Source organism: Brachyistius frenatus, unplaced genomic scaffold (genome assembly GCF_029030835.1).
Source record: "Brachyistius frenatus isolate BFR_SWC_R1_liver_20210118 unplaced genomic scaffold, ASM2903083v1 Contig_4, whole genome shotgun sequence".
NCBI lineage: Eukaryota > Metazoa > Chordata > Actinopteri > Embiotocidae > Brachyistius > Brachyistius frenatus.
The window spans coordinates 899,556-918,022 of NW_027210603.1; the positions used below are offsets into that span (position 1 = coordinate 899,556).

The 18,467-nt window shown below is 42.7% G+C and overlaps 2 protein-coding genes across 2 annotated transcripts; both read right to left on the bottom strand.

Annotated features, from left to right (window-relative positions):
- Positions 1-5,150: 5,150 nt before the first annotated feature.
- On the bottom strand, positions 5,151-7,920 carry LOC138630636 (neurogenic differentiation factor 4-like). The gene is made up of 2 exons (XM_069715108.1): positions 7,850-7,920; positions 5,151-6,155 (listed from the first exon to the last, which is right to left on the bottom strand). The coding sequence occupies exon 2, from the start codon at positions 6,147-6,149 to the stop codon at positions 5,151-5,153; it is 999 nt and encodes a 332-aa protein (XP_069571209.1). The 5' UTR covers positions 6,150-6,155; positions 7,850-7,920.
- A 3,809-nt stretch (positions 7,921-11,729) lies between these two features.
- endou (endonuclease, polyU-specific) lies at positions 11,730-15,019 on the bottom strand. Its single transcript, XM_069715121.1, has 9 exons — positions 14,956-15,019; positions 14,752-14,874; positions 14,556-14,678; positions 13,023-13,185; positions 12,741-12,946; positions 12,547-12,660; positions 12,347-12,453; positions 12,129-12,271; positions 11,730-12,051 (listed from the first exon to the last, which is right to left on the bottom strand). Exons 1-9 carry the CDS (start codon positions 15,011-15,013, stop codon positions 11,931-11,933), a joined length of 1,158 nt encoding a protein of 385 aa, XP_069571222.1. The 5' UTR covers positions 15,014-15,019; the 3' UTR covers positions 11,730-11,930.
- Positions 15,020-18,467: the final 3,448 nt, after the last annotated feature.

An 18,467-nucleotide genomic window follows, 5' to 3' on the forward strand; every position in this document is an offset into this window, starting at 1 on the left:
GTACGTCATCCATTCAGCATCTTATTTAAGTAAAAATACAGAAATATTATCAGTAAAATGTCCTTAAAGTATTAAAGTAAAGGTACATAAAATCAACAGAATGCTGCCGCTCTATATTATAGTACTACAAACATTTAAGCTCCAGATTTAATGCAGCGAGTCAACGCGTAGTGGATTTTAAACAGCTTGTATAAAGCTGTACAAGTTAGTCTTTAAACATTTCTACTTCAGTTTATTACACTTCATAATACCTTCATACATTTTGTAGCATAAAATCTTATTCTGCAATGTAACTTGTAACTACAACTGTCAGATAAAGGGTGTGAAAAGCTCAGCAAGTACCTCAAATACAATAACATGATTTAATGGACTTCCATTTTTGACATTTTTCTCTTTTTCATTTTGAGATTAAAAATAAATAGTTTTGACAGAGTTGTCTCTTCATATCCTGCTGACCGTTTTATAAACAGCCACAAAGCGAGAGGAAGTCTAAAGAATATTATTAGATTTAAATCAGGTTTTGAGAAAAAATCTTGTATATATATATTCAGCTGCATGTCGGAGGAATAAACTGCCTGTCTCGATCAAACTAAACCGAGTTGAGAGTTTTAAATCAGATCTTAAGAAAGGGTTGTTAAAAAAAGTGTGAAGTTTATATATGCAAAAAATTAATCATGATCATGTTTAATAAATCGTAATCATTGGATGATCCACTTAATGCTTTAATTAATGTGTTGTTCATTCATGAATGAAAGACTTTGAACTCGTGCTACTTCCTGCTGATTTCATGAAGCATATTAATGCATGAATTCATGCACGAATCCAAAAGACCAAAACTTGTCCGCGTACTTGCAGACTGAAGGCATGAATTCATCTCTTTCCTTCTTTATGGGACTAAAATAGTTTTGTGCTTTCTTCTTGTTTTCGCTCCCACCTACATGAGAATGATTGAAACATCATTTTTCTGATTATCTATGAAGGAATTTTCTCATAAAATCAAAGTGAAGTTTATCCAACAACAACATTGAACCCAAACAGGACTTTTCCTTCAAACTGTTCCAGCTCTGTTGTTTTCCTCTCTCGTCTCTTCCACCCCAGCAGTCCTGGTGAGTTCTGTCTCTTCTGTGTTCATTCATTTTTCCACCTCAGGGATAAAAGCGCCGACCACATCCCTCCTCTCTGTTAGCCCTTACACTTCAGTGCTGCCTTTGAAGATTTAATCAGTCAGGTTTCCTTGATTAATCCTTTTTCATGTCCTTTTACGGTAAATAAGTGCAGCGTCTGATACGATCACTGGCTGCTCAGAGAGGACAGCATGCAGATTACTGACAGAGCCGAGTCCCCAGGTATCTTCATTAGCCTGATTATTCTCATCCAAACACACTCCATCAACCAGTTTACATGTAAATAGGTTAATTCTATTCCCACTCCTGACTCACTCTGCTGGCACGCTGTGTCAAACAGACGAGATCTCGCCGAGTGTTGTCTGTTCTGTCTTCGCCTCCACACTCATCATGCTGGAAAATATCAGACACACGACGAACAGATGTTTGATTTAATTCTGTATGAAGGTTTTACAGCAGAACTGAGTCTCTGTCGTCTGCTGAGAAGCCAAACAGTGAAGGATCCGAGTCCTGACAGAAAGCTTTAGTCGCACATCAGTGTTACATCAGGCGGTCCAACGTTGACACCTCGTGGCCAAATGCTTAACTCTCACCCGACGGATGAGTTTTCTTTCTTCCACCAGCAGGTGGCAGTGCAGTTCTTTTTCAGAAATATTTCAGATTTACTTCTGATTAATGTCATAATATTTTTTTTAAAAAAGGTGTGCACATACAGTACAAAATGCTATTTGAGATGCTGTTAATGTTGCATCAGATGCTCTTATGATGCCGCGTCCTGTTGTGCAGCAGCGGCGGCGGCGACGAGGAGCTGCAGCGCTGACTGCCTCTCTCTCCTCAGGATTAGTGAATTAATGCAACCATTCAGACACTGAGCGCTGATCAGCTGCTTAATACTGTTTTATCCCAAATAACACAACCGCCATTGCACGCACGATGTGAGCACTTACAGAGACACACAGACTGCACATGAACATACCGTTCATATACCTACTGGAACTAACACACACTTCATGTTGTTGGGAATATTATTCAGGCTGAAGGAGGTTTTTATACCGACATGTAAAACATATGAATATCTGTAAGGCTTTATTTTAAATTTCTCTGAAGAAACTGCAAAAATGGCAAAAACACAAATTTTCTCTTCTTGAATCAAAATAATTGTTAATTTGTTGATTCCATGTGATTAAAGCTATTCATTTTGAAGTTTTTTGGATAACTGTTTCTAGTTTTCATACAAATAATATAAAAGTACATGATTCTGTCAAGGAAACCTCTTTGAAAATATTAGAAAATTGATTAAAATAAAAACAGCAGACCCTCGAAATAAGGCTTCGCCAAAGAGCGATGTATTCATCCAGCAAAGTGCGTCACTGAGATTAAAAGTCGGAGGGGTCAAAGGTCAAAAAGGGTGAGGGTGAATGCAGCGCTGTCATTGTCTGGAGTGCAGAAGTGTCCTTTACAAAAAGGCAGATCGTTTTTTCTTTTCATCGAATCCGTTAGTCTATCGTTTATCTGTCATTTATCAGGAGGATGAACGAGGACTCTGCTGCATGTTCGGTGTCAAACGTCCCGTCTGCGTCTCCGAGCACACAGACGTCCTACTTTTGTTCTTCATCCTGCCTCTTTCAAGTTAGTGCCTGGTTTTTGGTTTTTTCCTGCACTACAAACACACACAGGCTTACACTAATCCTGGAGAAAACAAAGCGGTATATTTCTCCCTGCACAGGTCAAGCGTGGGATTATGAGCGTTTCATCCATAACAGAACTCCAACGTCGTGCTCGCCCGTCCTCGTTGGAGACGGAGCGACGCGGTGGACGTTGTGCAGCGATACTCAGGAAGGTGATGCAACTGGTGACCGTGATTCTTTCAGACCATTCCCACCAGTGACCCATGACCCCGTGTGACCTCTGACCCCTCTGACTGACCTCTCAGTGGGTGGCCTTCACGCTGACCAGACTGTGAAACAACAGGAGAGGCTGCTCTGAGATCAGATCTCCGTTGTTGTTGGCTTGTGGATTTTCTGTTTTTATTTGAATGCGTTTCCAATATTCAGCTCTGTGTTTCTCCACTCAATAAAACTTCAGGCTTATCCGGCCCCATAAATCTTGATGTTTACACATGCGTGTTCTGTGTGTGTGTACGTATGAAGGAGACACGAGTATGAATGCACAGACATGTATTTATTACATATGCGTGTGTTAAGTTGTGGTCTGAGTGGATGTCAGGACAGGATTATGCCGACCGAGTGTCAGAGGAGAAGAAAATCTGCAGAGGCGTGCGGCCATGTTAATCATAAATCTTTATCTCACAATCCTGCCTCGTACATCATTAAAGGACGGCCGAGGGATTAGTGACGCTAAACCACCGAGATGTGGGGAGAAACAAAGTAAACAGGATACCCTGCTGATGGTGGTGCTGATAGATCTACCGCTATCTTCCTATCTCTATCTGTCGGTGTATCTCTATGTCTCTATATATCTATCTGTCTATCTATCTGTATCTCTATATATCTATCTGTCTATCTATCTGTCTACATCTCTATCTGTCTATCTATCTGTCTATATCTCTATCTGTCTATCTATCTGTCTATATCTCTATATATCTATCTGTCTCTATTTCTATATATCTATCTGTCTGTATCTCTATGTCTCTATATATCTCTATATATCTATCTGTCTATCTATCTGTCTCTATCTATATATATCTATCTGTCTGTATCTCTATGTCTCTATATATCTATATCTCTATATATCTATCTGTCTGTATCTCCATGTCTCCATATATCTCTATTTCTCTGTCCTTTCCTCTTTCTCACATCTATTTTCCTATCTATCTACCTACTGTTTATCTAGCTCGCTCTATATCTACCTCTCTCTGTCTACGTTCCCCTATCTATCTCTATTTCTACCTCCCACTTATCTCTGTATCTCCATCTCTCAATCTTTCCTTTGTCATTATCTCTCCTTCTCTCTTTGTCTTTATCTCTCTCTCCATCTCTCTATCTTTATCTTTCTATCTCTGTCTATCTTTCCATCTATCTCTATCTATCTGTTTCTCTCAGTATTTATCTTTCTTTCTATGTCTCTTTATCTCTGTTGATCTCCATTTCTTTTTCTATCTCTTTATTTATCTCTGTCTCTATCTTTCTCTCCTCCTCCTTCATTTTTCTGTCTCCATCTCTACCTTTCTCTCACTTTAAGAAGTAAACACAGAATACACTGACATGTTTCAACTTTTAATACTTTAAAAACATCCATTTTCTAAAAGACACAAAAATGAAAAAGACTAAGAAAGAAAAACATCCAACTGAAGATTTTCACAATGTGAACCTGAGAATTATATTTTTGCTTCTCTCTTCTAAACTCCACAATTATTTTCCTGCACTTGGTTTGCTCAGAACATTTTCCTTTCTTCTTTCATCTCCCACAGACGATCGGCGACGTCGTTTTCACAGATCGACCTTCGAGTGCGTTTCGAGTGCAAAACATTAAAATATTATGCGACACAACAGAAGGATAAGAGACGAACTATCAGTCTAAGTGGTAAACAGAGAGAAGTCTAGACTACAAGTATGTACAAATAAAAAAAACAGACACGTGAACAGACTCCATATATACTGTATTAAATTAAAGAATAAATAAAAATACTTTATGTAGAATATCTGACGTTACCAAAGCTAAATTAGAAGTGCTTACAGGACCAGAGAAACTGGTCAAAACGGCCAGAGCAACATTTCCTCAGTGGACCGGCGAGGTCCTCGTTTCATTTGGTCATCAGTTCGGAAGAAAACGGTTGAAGTTAAGTATGTTCTAACGTTAACGATGTTGAGCGGTGCTCGTCTACTGTGGAAACGCACCACACGTGTAAAAAAGAGAAGTTTTTATTCTACAGTTCTACCAGAAGTCTACAGAAAGAGATCGATCCTTTGCTCTTAAAGTCGGCGAGACGTCGGCGACCCTCAGAGTTCATGAAGGATCACGAACGGGACTCCACCAGTCAGCTCGTATCGACCCCCCCGGTCCGTTTCAGTCTCTGTAGACGGAGGTTATCTGTCGGTTGGGCATGTGTGGGGGATGGTAGGAGTTGTACGGCCCCTCTAAGTGCACATCGTAGCCGGTGTGAGTCTGATACAGGACCTGGTCCACGGGGGAGGGGGAGTAGTGGTGTGAAGGCGGGTAGTGGGGCGACGTATCCTGTTTGGTCACCAGGTTACTGCTGATGCTCAGAGGCGGCGTGGGGGGCCCGTCGTACGGAGGCGTCCCCACGCCGCCGGCGTTGTACTCGCTGGGCGAGTGGTTGTCGTACGGTCCTCCTTTCATCGCCCGCAGGTGGAGCAGGTGAGCTGAGTCAAAGGTGCCGTAGGGGGGGCTCGGCAGACCGGGGGAGGAGTAGCTCACCATGCCGCCGAGAGGGGCGGCTGGCGGCCGGACTCCGTGTCGGTCCTCGGGCCTCATCCCGGGGCCGGGAGACGGTCCCAGCTGCAGGCAGCCGGCCACCAGGTTGCTTGTGGGCTGCGAGAGGCCCTTACACAGCGTGTCCATGAAGGCCCTGCTCTCTGTGGACAGGCCCCCCTCCAGAGCCTCGGACAGAGCGCAGATGTAGTTGCGGGCCAGCCGGAGCGTCTCGATCTTGGACAGTTTCTGTGTTTTGGAGTGGCAGGGCATGATGGTGCGCAGGTTCTCCAGGGCGTCGTTCAGGCCGTGCATACGCGAGCGCTCCCTGGCGTTGGCTTTTACACGCCTGGCGCGGAAACGCTCCTGCCGGGCCTTCGTCATCCTCTTTTTCTTCGGCCCTCGTCGTTTGGACTCATTCTCGTCCTCCTGTTCTTCTTCTGCGTCCTCCTCGTCCTCCTCTGCGTCCTCGCTCCCCATCTCTCGGGCCTGCTGGCTCACTCCGCCCGCTCTGTAGTGGTGGGACGAGACCGACGTGTCTCCGTCGGGGGAGCTCATGTCTCCGTCCATCCACTGCAGAGGACTGACCACCTCCTCTCCCTCCCCGGGTCTCGCGTATGGCTTAATCATCATCGTACTCTGCGGAGAAGAAAACATCTCTGTCACCACCAGGTCTCAGTAAGGGATCTATCACTTTGAACGAATGATTGACAACTTCTTGTTATCGACTTCACTCTTAAAACCACAGAAGAACAGTAATGGTGGACGATAACAAACTGGATTCATTCGAACATGGTTTTAAAGTAAAATGTCACATACTTGTACTTTAGTATTTCCATTTTGTGGTACTTCTACTTGTTCATTACAACATTTACTCAAGTTATTTTGCCTGTTTTGACTTCACATTGTATGAGTTCACAACATGTGATGTATAATTAAAACTTTCAATACTTAAGCTACATTTTGCTGATAGAAACTTCATATATTTAATATGCTGTTTATTTCATTTTGCTTCTTTTACTGAAGTAAAGGACACGGGTCGGTTTTTTTTTTTTTTCCGTCCCTGAAAAACACCCAACAGCCTGTTTGGGGTCAACTCTCAGATTCTTGGCCCATTTCAGCTTAAAGTAGTCCGGAAGAGTATTAGTTGAGCCAAAGTGTAATGACAGGATTAAAGAATCACAATGTCAGGTTATATTAAGATAAATCACAGTTTTCAGATAGCTTCTTAAATCATTAGACAATGAAGGTTTAACTTCCTTTGCTTGATATTAAAGGCATGTTAACAATGATAAACCATTACAGTGGTCATTGTTAACAATGAGACCACACGTTTTTCACAATTAAACACTTTTAGAAAATGTGTTTTTTTTAAATATTTTTTCAGACTCTAATTTGAGAAAAAATATAGGATTTGATTTTCTCCAATAGAGAAGAAGATGACAGAAAGTATTCTATAACAGTTTACCACATGACAAAAGTACATTTTCAGACCTTTTTGGTGCCTACATTGAATATTTCTGAAGAGGTTTTGGTGGGATTTAAGGGGGCTGGCCACCTTGTCCCTAAACGCCGGCCTACGGCCCTGTAAAGGATGTGACCTGGAGTCAGTGATTACAAGTCTTCATTCAGCAGTTATAAACAACAATAACAATCTAATATTTCTGTAAACTGTGGCTGTCAGCAGCACAAAATGACCGACGCTTTCAGCACCGGACAGTTCCTTCCTGGCGCGCGCTGCTCAGCCACAGGTGCCTCTGATTGGCCAACACGTCACGAGCTGTTTTTTAAAGATAGTCTGCTATAGATTCCTCTGTTTTTCTTTTTTATATATATATAAAAGCTATACGTTATGTGTTCCCCTGCTGCCACGGTAATCCCGGACAACTTGTGAACTGGTAATACCTCGGCAAGATAAAGTCACAGACTGGACTTCAATCTGGGGCATCGCAGGATTTACTCCGTGGATGAAGCGGCGACCATGGGATTAAATGAGATCGACATCCCCCTCAGATCACCGGCCCACACAGCGCTCAGATTGAATTGAAATACATATTTTCAGGCAGAAAGGTTCGTGTTTCGCCATAAATTGCGTGCTTGAGCTGTTATTTGCTGAATGACGAGGGAAGCATTTTTTCTTCTACACTTTTTTTCATTAGAGAAACTCTAATCATCGCTGTGTAGTTGTTTTTATTCTAAAACAAACTGGTAAGAGACAAAAAACGACTGCATTACAATTAAAAACACATGTAAAGTGTGTGACGAGTTCAAATACACTTTAAAATCTTAATTAAGTCCTTTTAACTGCACATTGAGTCCGTTTTGAAACCTACCGGCGCTGAAGTGTGAAGTTTTGTCGGCTGATATTTGTCCTCTCTCCGCCGGATCACAGTCTCTCTGCGTCCATCAAGCAGCGTGCAGGTTGCGTGCCGAGCCGTGCCACCGTGTCTCAGTGCGGGTCACTCTGCGGGGGCTGCGGGTTTTAACCTCCGCGTCGAAGCTCCTCCTCCCACTCCCCTCCAATTCCTGTCGACGCGCTCCATCTCGCGCGTGGCCGGCCCGTGGCTCACTCGTCTGTGTGTGTGTGTGTGTGTGTGTGTGTGTGTGTGTGTGTGTGTGTGTGTGTGTGTGTGTGTGTGTGTGTGTGTGTGTGTGTGTGTGTGTGTGTGTGTGTGTGTGTGTGTGTGTTAGAGAGGCCCAGGCCTTTGTTGCTTTGCAGGGGCGTCCGCCAAATCCTCCTCCCGTTCGCATTGAGCGGTGGGGAGACGCGCTCAGCCGCCTGAGCCTAACTGTATGTGACAGCTTGAAGTTGAATGTGAGCAGGTGTTTGCTCCATCCCTTCTTCCAGCCATCCATCCCTCCGCGCCGCCGAGATGTGGCTGTTGAACGAGTTCATCTGGCCCGAAGAGGCTGCTCGGACCAGAAGGGGAGAGTTTGGTCACGTGAGGTGAGCGGTTCTGACTTCAGGAGGTGCTTCCTCCTCCTCCTCCTCCTCCTCCTCTCTGCAGGACGCTGGTGCTGCGCTGATGGATGTTGGAGCCGATTAATAATCTATATATCAAACTATAAGATCATTTGGTTTCAGTCAATGAGCACCTTTAGTTTCCACACACAAAACACAACTTCATGTAAAATATCCACCTCAGTTCAAGGAGAATTTGCCACAAAAAAAAAAGAAGTCCAATATTGATGAAGGATGATGAAGACCATGAAATGTGACTGAAAGTTCCAAAGACTTTTGGTGTGCTAAATAATTTTTTTCTGTGACAAACAAAATTGTTCATGTTTGAGAAAATTAAGTATAAAAAGAAATTGTTCTCTAAAACATCAAACTATATTTGGAACGACCTAATATATTATAGATTAATATGTAATAATACATTTACCTTTCAGTTCACTGCAAGTCACAACCAAAACACTTGTGACTGACTTTATCGTGATTTATTATATTTCCCCAAATAACTAAGCTAGAATGGGAAAATACCCGCAGTAATTCTAATAATTGTTGAAAAATAAACAGTAAAAGGAAAATTAAAATGTTCCTACAATAACAGTAAGAAGTTATTTAGGTCAGATTATAACATGTAAAAATGAAGATATGTGTTTTGTTTTAATTACAGATGAGCAAACCTGGAAAAGGTGACCAACGTGGAGGTTTTAAGAAGAACATATTGTCACTCATCATTTTTTAATCGGGAGCACAAGAACTGAGAATATGTTTCATACCGAGCCTCCAAATGCTCTAACAGAGTTCCCGGGTGAAACCCAAACGATGCGCCTCTCACTGGCGGTTCATTCCCAAGCCGACCACCTTGGCCGCTGCTCCTCCCCCTGCGTCTTTTTCCTGTCCTATTCCACACCTGCAGCCTGAGATGGGAACAGCAGAGCCTCCTGCGTCCCCAGAGTGGAAGCGGCGGGGGAATATGATAGCCGAGGCCTCGTGCCCCCGTTGCACACGCTCATGATTACAGTCTGTAACAATGAAAAACACTAAATTCAACTCATCTTTTTTCTTTTCGAGGCACGAGCTGCATCCCAACCTGCAAAACAACCGATTCTTTTAGGACCAAATGGATGTTTCTTTTAGCTTATAAAAAAAACTAAATGTCAGTTAAAGTTTGACCTACTTGCAGCCGGCTCTGTCGTCCGATCTTTATGCTCCACAAGTGGCAGCACCGTATGTATGCCATGATGTCCCCTGGTCCCTCCGTCCTGGCCCCCACATGAGGAAGGAAGTCCTGCTGCAGATGGTCTTTGCTCAAACATATCTCTTATTTTGTGGCTCAGATGCTGATCTATCCTCCACTGGCTGCTGCGCTCACTCAGCATGCTCACACAGCATCGCCTTTTCTGGGTATTGTACTGTATGTTTGTGAGATGGGACTTTATTATGGGGTAAAGGACGGATAAAACTTCACTCCAGTACACACACAAACATGACCTTCCTCCCGGTCCCCAGCGGTTCTGTGTGACAGCAGGGGAAAGTGGCTCCTGTCCATCTGTCATACTGGAAGTCCTCGGAGAGATGCCGGCACCGCGGCGTGAAGAGTGTGTGTATGTTAGTGTTTGTGTTCATGTTTGGAGGTGAGGACGGATCGCATGTGCAGAAATCAGAAAGTTTTCCCTTTATGCACAATAGCAGAATCTGATTTCACTGCGGCGATAGTCCGGGTTGTGTCTCCCACTCTGCACGCCTGAATCCGCCTCAGAATCTACAGCATTGATAAGAGCAGTGACAATACGCTCATCAAATTGTTCGCAGAGCAAACAAAACCCACCAGAGAATGAACGTTGCTCCGTGTTTCATGCTTCCTCATCAACTTTAGAAATGGCCGGCATCTAAGCCCAACTTGAACCTCCCTCCAGCCCCGGCCGACCCTGGGGAGACAGGGTGATGTTGACCATGTGTCCCTCTCTTAACCATCTTATTGATGGACCCCACTGCTGGGTAAAATCCCTCCTCACCCCCCCAACCCCTAAACCCCCTTAACCCTTTCCTAAACCCTCTGTTGGCCCCCCGTTGTGCGTGCTCATTGGCTGACCGCCTTCAGGCGTCCCTTTTCCACGGGCCCATTGTCTGGCCCCGTAAGCAGCTTTGTTTCTGCATGTGCAGCTGGGCTAGCCCGCTCAGCCATTAGCCGCAACACGCTAAAGGGAGAGCGGGATAATATAATTACAAAACAAAAGTCAGGTGCCTCACGAGATCTGCCAGGAGGAGCCCATTCGGGGAGATGCGAGGACACGCTGGCGGGTGGCCAGCTATAATTTGATTATGAAGTTGTGCGAGCGACAAAAGAAACAATTGAACCTTTTGTTTTTTTCCTTTTATTTGCCCCACTGTGATTTAATTTGATTCCATTGGGGCTTCAAAAAGAGGGCAGTGTGAAAAGAGAGAAGATTTACTCTTCTAATTTCCAGAGTCAACCAGCTCAGAAAATGTAAAATGATCTAAAATTCTTGGCTCCATTGTCGTGTTGCTGCAGCGCGTCGACTGCCTGTGAGGCCCAGAATCAGAGCTGAGAGCTTCTCTGCGCACTGACTGGTCTTGTGCTCTTGTTTTGCATGAATGCACACAGACTGGTGGACAATAGGATCAGTGGCAGATCCATCTCCTGTAATACTTTCTTTAAACAGGGCAGCAAGTGTGTCCCCCTGTTCTGTCGGCAGACCCGAATTTATCCTGTTAGTCACCCTAGATGAGTGAAAGAGTAAAATCAACCCCCATCCCAGCTGGACACACACACACACACACACACACACACACACACACACACACACACACACACACACACAGGGATGCACCCATTCACACAGGCACACACACACACACACACACACACAGATACTTAACCCCACACTGGGGAGTTACAGGCACACACACAGCTTCATGGACAGCTGATAAGAGCAGGTTTAGCTGGTGGCTACTGTTCAGAGCAGGTCAAGCAGAACCAGATCAGTTAATGTCTTTTTGTTTCTATAGTTCATACTGCAAAAGGCTGCATTTCGTTTTGTTGTTGTTTTGTTGTGCTGTTGCATAAGACAATAAGCAATTGTGTCACATGCTCGTACCACTCGGAGGGGCTAGTGTCGGTATTGTGCCCGCTCAGGGTGTGTAAACGCCCATTTTGTGCCCCATTAGGCACAGCGTGATGGCGCCCCTGGGAGAGAGCAGCGCATTCTCATGCTCGATGAGACTCCTCAGGAAGATCAGTCAGCAGTCTGCTTTATTAGAGAGCTCTGCATATTGTACACAAACCCATATCAGAAGGTCAATCTGTTTACTTCTTTTTTTTTTTTACAGGATGTACCAAATGAAAACGAGCTGTTGCGATACATTTACATCACTTCTGTTGGGAATATTAGAATATGAGCCGAAAACACTTCTTTACGATTCTGTAATTTTCTTTTATCGTTTTAGTTCCTGGGAGTCGCAGGAAAAGCCGAGCCGATGAACTTCTTCCCGTCACCGTAGGAAGAGTTATCCCAGGTGTACGTCTGGATGAAGAGCTGTTTCCCTCCCAGGCTCAGCTGACACCTTATCGGATGGAGGGAATAAAAAAACATTTTAAAATCAGAAGAGATGCATTAAAAAGGACGTGTGGATTCACTGACTGTTTTCCAGGGCGAGTGATGTAACAGAGGCTGTAGATGGCGAAGTCGAACTCGGGGCTGCAGCCGATCACCGCGGAGCCGACCTGCTTGAAGTAGCCGTCCCACATGAACTGCATCCCCATGACGTCGGGATACGTGTTCCACTGAAAGGAGAAGAGAAACATGTGCACACGTCACACACTTCAAAAGCATGTCGGGTGTTTATCGTGGATGCTTACAGGCCCGTTGAAGCTATGGCTGTAATAGTTCAGCTTCCCCCGCTTCTCCAGAAGATAAAGCTGGATCCAGTTGTGGAAACCGGACACCTTTCCTCCCTTGATCTCTCCTGTTACAGAAGGGAGTTTTTATTATTATTAGTAATAATAATAATAATAATACGAATATATTTGTGTTTAGGAGAAATCTGCTCCGTCCAAACCTGCAAAGATGTGCTCGAAGCCGCTGGAGTCCAGCTTGTTGTTGTTGCGGGAGTACAGGCCGAACCACATCATCTTCAGGTCGTGAATGAACTCCTCCTCTGATGCATAAACCCCTTCAAATACAGAAATAACATCCTTTGAACGACCCGACCTTCGTGTGAGCGCAGGATGTGTCCTGAAGAACTGCGGTGACCTTTGGTGAAGAGGAAGGCGAACAGCTCTCGGCCCAGCTCGGTGTTGGACATGGTTTCCTTCAGGAAGGTCTCCTGCTCGGCCTTCTGCTGAGGACTGAAGTCCTCCGTCTGTCCCGTCATCCTCTGGTAGTTGTCCAGCACGGCCAGGAAAGCAGTATACGTGGGCCTGGAGAAGAGGGCGTCCTCGTCCAGGAAGCGGAACAAGCTGGAAGCACAGACGAACCGGTAAACGCATCCAGTCGAAGAAGAGTCGGGGACAGAGTGATGAAGATGAAACTCACGGCTTGGAGGAGAGGTCCTTCTTGGAGCCGGTCTGGGAGTCGGACACCAGAGCCTGAGGGTCGATGACCAGCTGTGAGGCCGAAGCCTTGTTGGAGTCCAGAGTGTAAAGAGCCTCAGAGAGAGCTCTGATCTCCGAGTCAGTGATCGCACCGCCTCCGTCACCTCCGTCACCTGACGGACATCACAGACACACAACGTCTCACATCACTGCTCATCTGCAGGAGTCCTGGAAGTTTGTACTGGTGGACATGGAAAATAACCAAGTACAGATTTCCATTTAATTCTACTTTATCCTCCAACTCCACCACAATCCAGAGGAAAATTCAAATACATTACTTTTATTTTACAATTATTGATATTTACAAAATATGAGCCTGACATAACATAAGTTAAAAATACATAATCAGTTCAGATCAATTTGATGCTAATGGAGGACATGATAGGTTCTGTTCTTAAACATCACTACAGTATATCAAATATTTCAGCTGATGCTGCCTCATTTTAATAACACCAATTTAAAAACCTTAATGTTTCATACTTCAAGTGAAAGTTATAATTAGTAATAATTCGAAAGTAAAATTTTAAATATAAACATTTTTCATATATATTTATATTGTAATATTGCCACTTTATTTAAGTTTAAAATCTTAAATATTACTCCTATAATTATTACTTTAAGGCCAAAGATGAAGTTGAGAGAAGAGCTTTTAATATGTTGAGTAGCACAACAGCGACACCTGTTGGTCAGAGAGTGAAATAATATATACCAACAGAGGCTCATCATGAGCCAGCAGTGGTGGAAGAAAAGTTCAGATCCTTTTCTTTAGTTAAAATACACATGTAGTGTCATAATTTAAAATGACTACATCACAGGAATATTCCTGCATTTTAAATACTTCATAAGTTAAGAAGTATTATCCCAAAATATTTATTAAAGTATGAAAAGTAAAAAAAAAATATTAATTTAAGTATTCTTTACTCAAGCAGAGGAGTTGATCATAATGATAATCTTAAATAGGACAAATTTAAGATTGCTTTTTGGTTGAAGTTCTCAACCCAAGTTGACAGAATATATTGTTGGTTAGTTGAGTAAACTCGAAAAAGTGTTGCAGCTGGTTGCCGTATGTATTTTTACGCTTTCTCAACTTTTTTTACAGAGCTGTGTGATAAAAGATTATCATACTTTTTTCATAGGAAATAAAAACTAGCCTCTAACTGAAGTTGTCAGATGGACGTAGTGGGGAAAAAAAACGACCACATTCCTCCAAATGTGAGGAAGTCGATGTATAAAGTAGCAGAATGACGGTACTTCAGTAGAACTGCTCTTAAACCGGGCTGTAACGAGACGTGTTGCAGCGTTCAGACTCTGTGTCCACCGACTGAAAGGGACCAGCTGTCATAAACAGACGAGCTTCTCATGGACGATGTAACCGACAGCGCTGAGATAGCGCAGCAGGTCGGCTGAAGGTCAACTGCAGGTCAACTGCAGGTCGGCTGCAGGTCGGCTGCAGGTGACGCGTGGTCGGTCTTACTGTTGCACAGGTCTGCGTAGTCGCTGCAGCAGTTTCTGTGCTCGCTGCACTTGGAGTTGCAGTGGCACTCGTTGTCGGCGTCGTACTTCTCACCACATCTGCCTTGACACGACTTGGACCCAGCTTCATGAAGACAAAAAGACACAGTTAGGATTAGGAGAAAACTGCGAGTTCGTATTTTTCTTCTGTCACTCACCTTTACATATTTCTTGGTAGTCGGAGCAGCAGTCTCTGTAGCGCTCGCAGGACGGGTTGCACTGGCAGGAGAAGTCGGCGTCTGTTCCATAACCACAGCGGCCCTGACAGGAGTCCAGGGTGTCTGCAGGCCGACAGCACAGATTAGTGTCTCAGCTGTACGTCGATGTAAAGATGAAGTAGATTAGGATTAAAAGTCTCTTACTGCTGTATCCCCGGCAGGACAGCGTCACACAAAGTACGAGGACAGCGACGACCTTCATGTTGGCTCGGTCAGCAACCTGAAGACAAGGTGAGCTGACCGTTAGCGGGGTCTTCCCTTTTATAGCAGCTTTCACGACGACCAATCCGAACGCAGCTCTCACACTGACCCAACCCACGACTCAGTCACTTCACCACGATCACGTCCTCTCGACTCTAATACGTGACATTTGAAACGTCTTCATCATGGGTACGATGTGAGGGAGAACTTCAGCACCCAAAACACAACAGATGATCAATGTTTTCTCTCTGTGAAACTGCACAGCTGCTGAGCACACCATGCATCCAAATAAAACCATATCAAGTCAATCAAGTCATGAGCTGCAATAACAACTGCAGTTTCAGGTTATTTAAGGTTTGGTTTAAAAAAAAAAAAAAAAGTGTGATAATGTTGCTTAAATTTAAAACTAAAGTGATTCTTTTACAGCATTTTTCATTTTACAGTAAAGCAATCAATTCTTCAGGCCATTGCCAAGATCAATAGTCCACTTTTCTGATGTGGAAACTTGCAACTGCAACCTCCATATGTGTGGATATTTGTCTTTTTAACTTTATCAGGTTGATGTTAAATACACTCACATCTCAGCTGTTGCATCACTGAATCTGAGTGCTCAATAATAACAAGTTCATGTGTCCCAGACAATTATTTTGAGACTAAACTGTTTTTTCTTTATTTGAACTTAATTATCATAAACTGGATTTTTTTTTTTATTATTTTTTTTTTTTTTCTTCCAGCGTGGTCGCCTCACAGCAAAAAGGTTCTGGGTTCGAATCCGGGCCTGAGCCTTTCTGTGGTGAGTTTGCATGTTCTCCCTGTGCCTGCATGGGTTCTCTCGGTACTCCGGCTTCCTCCCACCATCCGAAGACATGCACCTCAGGTTAATTGGTGGTTCTAGAAATGTCCCTTAGGTGTGAATGAGAGCGTGAATGGTCTTTGTTTCCGTCTGTCTGTTTGTGTCCCTGTGATGGACAGACGATCTGTCTTCGCCCTAAGTGAGCTGGGATAGGCTCCACCCCCCGTGACCCTGTCCAGGATAAAGCGGGTGTAGATGATGGATGGATGGATTTTCTTCCATTTTAATTTTAAAAACACCAACTCGAAACACAAGTAATCTAAGTGCACTTTACATAGTTATAATATTATAGAGAGAAAAAAATTCAACAAAGAAGATAAACTGAATTCTTGAGTAACAGAAGGCAGACTGAGGGAGAGAAGTTAATGCTAACTGCTAAGCTAGTGGACCGAAGTTAATGCTAACTGCTAAGCTAGTGGACCGGAAGTAAACATTAACTATAAAATCAGCCGGAAATTTAGCAACACACACGTTTGTTTGAGTCGATCGAGAACGTGTTACAAATAAATCACATTTCGCTGCTTCACAGAGATTTAGAGTTGGAGAGAGAAGATTTATGAGCTAAAATAAATGTATAAACAGAAACACAACATGCTTACCTGAGGTCACCCGCCATACACCTGGCGCACGGATACCGTTGACTAGACAAAATGAATAAGTGTCCACCTCTTAATGAATAAGTGTCCACCTCTTAATGAATAAGTGTCCACCTGTTAATGAATAAGTGTCCACCTCTTAATGAATAAGTGTCCAACTGTTAATGAATAAGTGTCCACCTGTTAATGAATAAGTGTCCACCTCTTAATGAATAAGTGTCCAACTGTTAATGAATAAGTGTCCACCTGTTAATGAATAAGTGTCCAACTGTTAATGAATAAGTGTCCACCTGTTAATGAATAAGTGTCCACCTCTTAATGAATAAGTGTCCAACTGTTAATGAATAAGTGTCCAACTGTTAATGAATAAGTGTCCAACTGTTAATGAATAAGTGTCCACCTGTTAATGAATAAGTGTCCACCTGTTAATGAATAAGTGTCCACCTCTTAATGAATAAGTGTCCACCTGTTAATGAATAAGTGTCCACCTGTTAATGAATAAGTGTCCACCTGTTAATGAATAAGTGTCCACCTGTTAATGAATAAGTGTCCACCTGTTAATGAATAAGTGTCCACCTCTTAATGAATAAGTGTCCAACTGTTAATGAATAAGTGTCCACCTGTTAATGAATAAGTGTCCAACTGTTAATGAATAAGTGTCCACCTGTTAATGAATAAGTGTCCAACTGTTAATGAAGTAAGTGTCCACCTGTTAATGAATAAGTGTCCACCTCTTAATGAATAAGTGTCCACCTGTTAATGAATAAGTGTCCACCTGTTAATGAATAAGTGTCCACCTCCAACTGTTAATGAATAAGAATAAGTGTCCAACTGTTAATGAATAAGTGTCCACCTGTTAATGAATAAGTGTCCACCTGTTAATGAATAAGTGTCCATGAATAAGTGGCCAACTGTTAATGAATAAGTGTCCACCTGTTAATGAATAAGTGTCCACCTGTTAATGAATAAGTGTCCAACTGTTAATGAATAAGTGTCCACCTGTTAATGAATAAGTGTCCACCTGTTAATGAATAAGTGTCCACCTGTTAATGAATAAGTGTCCACCTCTTAATGAATTAATGAATAAGTGTCCAACTGTTAATGAATAAGTGTCCACCTCTTAATGAATAAGTGTCCAACTGTTAATGAATAAGTGTCCAACTGTTAATGAATAAGTGTCCACCTGTTAATGAATAAGTGTCCAACTGTTAATGAATAAGTGTCCACCTTAATGAATAAGTGTAATGTTAATGAATAAGTGTCCAACTGTTAATGAATAAGTGTCCACCTGTTAATGAATAAGTGTCCACCTCTTAATGAATAAGTGTCCAACTGTTAATGAATAAGTGTCCACCTCTTAATGAATAAGTGTCCACCTGTTAATGAATAAGTGTCCACCTCTTAATGAATAAGTGTCCAACTGTTAATGAATAAGTGTCCAACTGTTAATGAATAAGTGTCCAACTGTTAATGAATAAGTGTCCACCTGTTAATGAATAAGTGTCCAACTGTTAATGAATAAGTGTCCACCTGTTAATGAATAAGTGTCCAACTGTTAATGAATAAGTGTCCAACTGTTAATGAATAAGTGTCCAACTGTTAATGAATAAGTGTCCAACTGTTAATGAATAAGTGTCCAACCTGTTAATGAATAAGTGTCCAACTGTTAATGAATAAGTGTCCACCTGTTAATGAATAAGTGTCCACCTCTTAATGAATAAGTGTCCAACTGTTAATGAATAAGTGTCCAACTGTTAATGAATAAGTGTCCAACTGTTAATGAATAAGTGTCCAACTGTTAATGAATAAGTGTCCAACTGTTAATGAATAAGTGTCCAACTGTTAATGAATAAGTGTCCACCTCTTAATGAATAAGTGTCCAACTGTTAATGAATAAGTGTCCACCTGTTAATGAATAAGTGTCCACCTCTTAATGAATAAGTGTCCAACTGTTAATGAATAAGTGTCCACCTCTTAATGAATAAGTGTCCAACTGTTAATGAATA

Coding starts and splice junctions, on each gene's coding strand:
- LOC138630636 (XM_069715108.1), bottom strand. CDS start 6,149: ATGATGATTAAGCCATACGCGAGACCCGGGGAGGGAGAGGAGGTGGTC.
- endou (XM_069715121.1), bottom strand. CDS start 15,013: ATGAAGGTCGTCGCTGTCCTCGTACTTTGTGTGACGCTGTCCTGCCGG. Junction 14,679..14,751: donor CTACCAAGAAATATGTAAAG/GTGAGTGACAGA, acceptor GTCTTCATGAAG/CTGGGTCCAAGTCGTGTCAA. Junction 12,661..12,740: donor CGCCTTCCTCTTCACCAAAG/GTCACCGCAGTT, acceptor CTGTATTTGAAG/GGGTTTATGCATCAGAGGAG.